Below are 6,288 nucleotides of genomic sequence, written 5' to 3'. Positions count from 1 at the left end.
ACGATTTCTGCTCACTGCAACCTCCGCCTCCCGGGTTCAGGTGATTCTCCAGTCTCAGCCTCCCGAATAGCAGAGATTACAGGCACCCACCAACATGACTGGCTAATTTTTGTAGTTTTAGTAGAGATGGGGTTTCACCATGTTGGCCAGGCTGGTCTTGAACTGCTGACCTCAGGTGATCTGCCTGCCTCAGCCTCCCAGAGTGCTGGGACTACAGGTATGAGCCACTGCACCTGGCCTTTTTTTTTTTTTTTTTTTTTGAGACAGGGTCTTGCTGTGTTGCCCAGGCTGGTCTTCAACTCCTGGGCTCAAGCAATCCTCCCACCTCAGCCTCCCAAAGTGCTGGGATTATAGGCATGAACCACTGCATTTGGCCTGAATGATGTTTTTGAAAATGAAAATGAAACACCAAACCCAGCAAGGTTTGACGGGGAAGGCGAACTGGCGACCACATAGTCACCTTTGGCCTTTGGTTCTGCTTTTTGCTGCAGTTTCTCACTGTCACTTCCTGCCACTGGGCTCCTCCCCCTGTGAAAACTCAGCCCCCTCTTCCTCAGTTCCCCCTTTGCAACAGAACGAGGCTGGCATTTTCTAAAGCATTCTCGGGGAGTCCAGTTCCTAAAAGATTATTTCAAAGTCCACTGTTATGGGCTGACTTGAGTGCTCTCAAAATTCGTAAGTTGAAGCCCTGATCCCCAGGACCTCAGAACGTGACTGTGCTTGGAGATAGGGACTTTCCGGAGGTGATTAAGGTTAAGCGAGGTCACTGGATGGCCCTGCTCCTATCTGACTGGTGTCCTGATGGAGACATGGGCACCCGCACAGGAAAGGGCCCGGGGAGAACAACACATTGTCTCCAAGCCAGGGAGAGAGGCGTCCGGGGAACCCAGCCCTGCCTGCGCATGTAGCTCTGCCTTTCCGCTCAGAATTGTGAGGAAACCCGCTTCTCCTGTGCAAGCCTCCAGTCTGTGGTACTCGGCTGTGGCGCCCCCGGATCTGCATCGCCTCCTGCTCTGAGCCACCCGGCCCCACCGGAAGGGCTGAGCTTCTCTCCCTTTCACTGCCTGTGTTCTGGGAAACGTTCAGAATCCCCAGGCTGTTTCTGGAATAGTCTGGGGTGGTCATTTTTGGTCCTCACGGAACCAGAGGTTTGGAAAGGGGGTTGCAGAGAATCTGGCCCAGCCCATCACCAGCCCTCTGTGCTTGTTATTTATTCTTCAATTACCTGGATATGCAACTCGGATTTAAAACATCAATTTAACATACAGATAATGCTGGGACTGCAGCTTCGCCAGGTGGCCTTCCTCTCATGGTTGGGAGGCCTCACGCCCATCTTGTCCCCCCATGGTCAAGGGAAAAGGGCAAAGGTTTTTTGTTTTTTTTGTTTTGTTTTGTTTTGTTTTGTTTTGCAAAATTCAAACCTTTCCCTCCTTCCCAGGTCTGGGTCACTTGTGACCCTCCTCTCAGGCTGCTTCTGACAGGCCCAGGTCACAGCCAGCTTCAGGGGAGCTGTGTTGGGTCCTTCCGAACTCCTGGAATGATGTGACCTCTCCGGCTCTGGCCCAGGCCCAGGCCCCGGGCCTCCAGGTCAGACTCGGCCCAGACCCCGGTTCACAGGGAAGCAGAGCCTGGGGCTGGCCTCCACCCGCTCAGACGCCCGCACACAGGCCAGGGGAGGGGCTTGGGGACAGCTCTGGGAGGGTCCCTGTTTGCGCTGTAGGTGTCCAAGGCGGGGTGTGCAGAGTCGAGGTTGCCGCACACCTGAGGGACTCTCGTGTGAGGACAGCGCAGGGCTGGAAGCTGGACTGCGGATGGCGAATGAGACCGCACTGCTGGCTCCCTCCGCGCCACGGACTGGCTCCTGTGCAGTCTCAGGGGCGAGTGTGCTGTTGTCATGTGCGTGTTTTAACTGAGATGTGAGCTGGCACGTTTTCTCCACCCAGCTCCATCCTGGGTCGCCCCACGTTGCTGCACCTGTGGCTCCGGTGCCCTGGGGTCCCCACTGTGGGCGGCCCCGCATTTCGCCCACCTGCTTCCCAAAATATGGATTCCCAGTGACCTCCAACTTGTCGCCATGACAAACCACTCTCATTCATATCCTCAAACACGGTGCTCTGAGCCTAAATGAGGGTTTCCTTAGAGAGAGATCTGGGGACCGAACCGTAGGGACAGAGCTCCTGTCTAAGCTGGGCCTGTGGTGAGGTCTTCCCGGCGGTACACTTTAATCCCACAGCAGGGCTTGCTGGCCACCCTGCTGCATCCCCGCCAACACCGGGCAGGATCTAGCCTCCAAAGCTTTGCCAGTCTAATAGTATAAAATGATACCTCGGTGTTATTTTGGTTTTGCATTTCCATGGTGAACAATGAGTTCGAGCATTTTTGTTCAAAAGTCCTTTGGGAGTTCAAGACCAGACTGGGCCACCGGGAGTTCAAGACCAGCCTGGGCAACTCAGTGAGATGTTCATCTCTACAAAAAATAAAAAAGATAAAAAAAATTAGCCAGGCATGGTGATGTGTGCCTGTGGTCCCAGCTCCTCAGGAGGCTGAGGTGGGAGGATGACTTGACCTCGGGAGGTTGAGGCTGTGCTGAGTTGTAATCCTGTCAGTGCACTCCAGCCTGGGCAACAGAGTGAGGCCCTGTTTCTAAAATGAAAACAAACAAACAAAAAAGAAAAGTCCTCTGGGTTTCCTCTTGGTATTACTCAGCACAGGACAGAGTGTCAGTTTCCATCCTCAGGCAAGCAGACGCTGAGAGAAAGCTGGGTGGGAGGTGATACCCAAGAGGAAGGGGCGGGATTGGACAGGGACAGCCTTCAGGTCACAGTGGGGATCGGACCCCTGGGAGGGGAGAGAGGGAAGGAGAACTGGTCAGCTGTGAAGCAGATCTGATAGGGCCCTGCTGCCACACCAACAGCCGCTCAGGGCCAAGGATGCTGTTACAGGAGCAAGGGACAGACCCCAATACCGCTGGCTCAGTGCCTGGAGCACGTGGCCTCTGTGGCTGCAGCCCGAGCCTGTTGGCTGAGGCACTCCACGCACCTGGAGAGCACATTGTCTGTGGAAGGAGATTGCAGCGTTCCTATGGCTCCAAAGCAGTAGCAGCAGCACCTGAAGAAAGAAGACGTCCACCATCGTCTTGATGGCAGACTTTCTGCAGGCACGCTGCAGTAACAGACTGGGAGCTCCGGGCCTGGTGTATTGCTAGCTCTGTCTGACGGGGTCCCGGCTTTCCTCTGAGGGTCTCCTCCCAAGAGTGCCGAGACTGATGCTGTCCCATCCAGCGTCTCTGCAGTCATCAGCCCTTCACATCCCTGGGTGAAGACAGAGAGACAGTGCACAGAACTCACTCCCAAGTGACGGGGCAGAAGTCAGGACAGAGAACTCTACAAGGGACACTAGTGCACTGAAGAGCAGGGCGTGGTTTTGACCACAAGCATTTGTGCATCTGGAGGGCAGAGAGAGCATGGGCACGGGGGTCTGGGCGGCCTCCCAGGCAGAGGTCAACAGGACCGCGGGAGGCCTCTAGCTTGGTGGTTAAGAGCTCAGCCTTCAGAGTTTGTTTTCTCAGCTCTATTCCTGACGAGCTTCATGGCTGTAACTGGCAAGGGCTGCCCCCAGAAAAGCTAGCCGCCAGCTCCCCCTCTCCTGAGGCCCCAGAGCAAGTTTCTTGGGCCGCGATGTCCTGTCATTAAGGAGATGTTAGTACGTTCCTCAGAGGCGGGCTGTGAATACATGAAACGCGAGGTCTTAGGCACCCAGCACGCGCTCAGGAAGCGTGGCTTGTGATTAGCCGGCAGTGCGGTCGGAGGCCCCTAGCAGCTCCATTTGCTGGGAGTGGGGTGGATGGACTCCCTGTGGGTGCTTCAGGCCAGGGGCTGGATGGCGGCTCCCAAGGGGCATGGGGAGAAAGATAAGAGCAGAGGGGCTGCCACACACTGCCCTTTTCCCCTTCCACCCCAGCCCCCTTCTCAGTGCACCCTTGGAATTTCACCCCTCCCCGCCAGCTGCCCCCACCGCCTCCCCCTGCCCTGAAGCCCCTACTCCGACCATCCGCCCCGGACACTTCCACGCTCTTCTTGATGGTGGGCTCGCTCCAGGTGCCGCTCGTTCCCCAGCCGGGCCGCTGTGGTCTCACTGAAGCTCAGGTGCTCTCGGAAGCAGAAGGAATGAGGGGTGGAGGGGCCTGTGTCCTCCTGGCCTGAGGACAGGGCTGGGGAGGCAGGGGCAGAGCTGGTCTGTACCCTGCTGGCCAGGGCTGACACGCGGTAATGTCTGTTACCAAGTGGGCCATTTCTCCCTCCTGCCCCTCCAGGCATCTCATCCCCCTACACCGCAGAGGCGAGGTCTGCACAAGGCCTCTGCTCCCCTGGGAACAAGCCCATGGGCTCCATGGTGCCTCCTGGTCCCTGAACTGGAGCCCGCCCCAGTACTGGTGGGAATCTGATTGCTAGAGTGAAGGATTTCCTTCTTCCTGGCCACCCTATTCCCCTCATCCCTGGGACAGAAAGTGACAACGCCTGCCCGAGGCCTGGGGTGGAAAATCAGAGTGAACGCACACCATTGCGTGGCAGGGAGGCCAGGGGCACAGAGCCCTCCCTGCAGTTAGTACCCCAGGAACTGGGGCTGCAGGGATGGCCCAGGGCTCTCAGCCAACATCAAAGGGCCACAGCGCAGGGGCTGGTGGCTCCTGGCCAAGTTAGCACCGACCACAGAGCTCCCCTCTCTGCCTAGACTCAGCTCTGTGCCCTGACAGCCTAGAGCAGGGCCTGGCTGGTGGTGCCTGGCTGTGTGGCTCCCTGCCCAGGAGGTGCCTTTCCCAGGTGCTGGGACTTAAAGGGCCGGTGGGTTGTGAGGGCAGGAGTCTTGCTGGAGGAGAAGGGAGAGATGGCAAGATGCAGGACCAGAGCCGGGCAGGGTGGGGTGGAGGGGGGTGCAAATCATGTTCACAGCCATGGTGAAGAGCAGCAAGTCGACCCCAGGGATTCCCCAGCCCCGGTGCTGGGGCGAGTGTGGCCCCGCAGAAGCTCTGGGAGGCTGGCGTGACTCAGCTTTTGCAGAAAGACCAGTCTGGGGTTTCCCATATTGCTTCAAGCAGCCTTTTCCCTGGGACTGCTCTATCTAATGCCAACAGCCTTCAGCTGCTAGTGAGCCCTCGCCACCAACTTTTGGAGGGCTCACTCCTGAGGCCCAGGGGCTGGAAAACTCTGAGCACGGCCCTCCCAGAGTCTGGCTGTGGCTCAGAATGGGTGCTGGGGCAGGGCAAGCAGGATTTCGCAGGGGGGGCTGGACCCTCTGGCGTCTGCCCCAGGGCTGGCGCAGGCCAGGGACCCCCATGCTATCCTTCCTCTCACCCTGCCCTTTCTGAAGTGAACTCTGGATGTTGGTCAAATCAAACCCGGCAGAGGGAAGGGAGTGGAGGACCCGGTATGGGGTCCCGGCGTCGGGGGAGCTGTACCCGGCTGGAATGTTTTGCACGGTGATTTGTTAAAGGGATATTGAGCAGAGGGTAAACCAATGTGTCTAGCATTCTGCTCAAAGATGCAGAAACCAAGAATGCCACGTGCAGAGTGAGTGGCGTAGGCTGTGGGCCCCCCGGGGAGGGGCTGAGTCTCAGCACTGCAGCCTCATGCTATGCGAAGTTCAGACCTGAGATAGATGAGAGGCCAGGAGACACATGCCTCACCTTACGTGACGTTTCTGCCACCTTAATTCCTGTGTTAGTTTCTGTACCAAATCTCCCCCACATGCGATCTGACCCCGTGGCATCCTTCCTTTCCTACAAACTGCACTGAGGCCCAGGTGTCATCCTCCTCCAGCCAGAGTAGCCACTGTGGCGTTTCCGGCCATTGGCCTGGGCAGGAGCTGCTCCCACGCGTGCCGTGGGCAGGGCCGGATCAGCCTTCAGGGAAGGGACGCCTGTATGGGACCAACTCAGGCAGCCACAGAGGGATGGCTCAGCACCCCACAAAACCCAAAGTTCACAGCGTCTAGGATCTGTTTACGGGGCAGAGAAATGGATGTTCTTTTCCTGGTTCAAAGGTAGAAACTGGCTTGGAGAGCCACGTCCAGCATCAGCCAGCCAGGCAGAGGCCTGGTCTAGCGCTTGGTTCTCACAGGCATGTGGCCTCCAGTAAAGGATCTTCCCGGAGAGAGGGAGGAAGGCTCCTGGGATCATCTTTAGAGATGCTGATGGAGAAAGGAGGGGCTGCAGGTGGGTGCGTATCCCTTTATCTAGAATGCTTGGGACCAGAGATGTTTCAGTTTTTCACATTTTGGAATCTTTGCCGA

General features: G+C 57.3%; 1 protein-coding gene across 1 annotated transcript in view; it reads left to right on the top strand.

The window, feature by feature from the left end:
- The first annotated feature begins 770 nt into the window (after window positions 1–770).
- Window positions 771–6,288, top strand: part of LOC105542932 — a 15,146-nt gene continuing 9,628 nt past the window's right edge. Inside the window, 3 exon segments of the mRNA XM_011984645.1 lie at window positions 771–1,347; window positions 3,961–4,173; window positions 4,313–4,392. Of these exon segments, the coding sequence (XP_011840035.1) occupies window positions 771–1,347; window positions 3,961–4,173; window positions 4,313–4,392 (870 nt within the window).

The sequence above is a fragment of the Mandrillus leucophaeus genome, unplaced genomic scaffold (genome assembly GCF_000951045.1).
Source record: "Mandrillus leucophaeus isolate KB7577 unplaced genomic scaffold, Mleu.le_1.0 Scaffold270, whole genome shotgun sequence".
In the NCBI taxonomy this organism is placed as follows: Eukaryota; Metazoa; Chordata; class Mammalia; order Primates; family Cercopithecidae; genus Mandrillus; species Mandrillus leucophaeus.
Note: the sequence above shows the minus strand (reverse complement) of the source record. Positions and strands in the feature narration are given on the sequence as shown.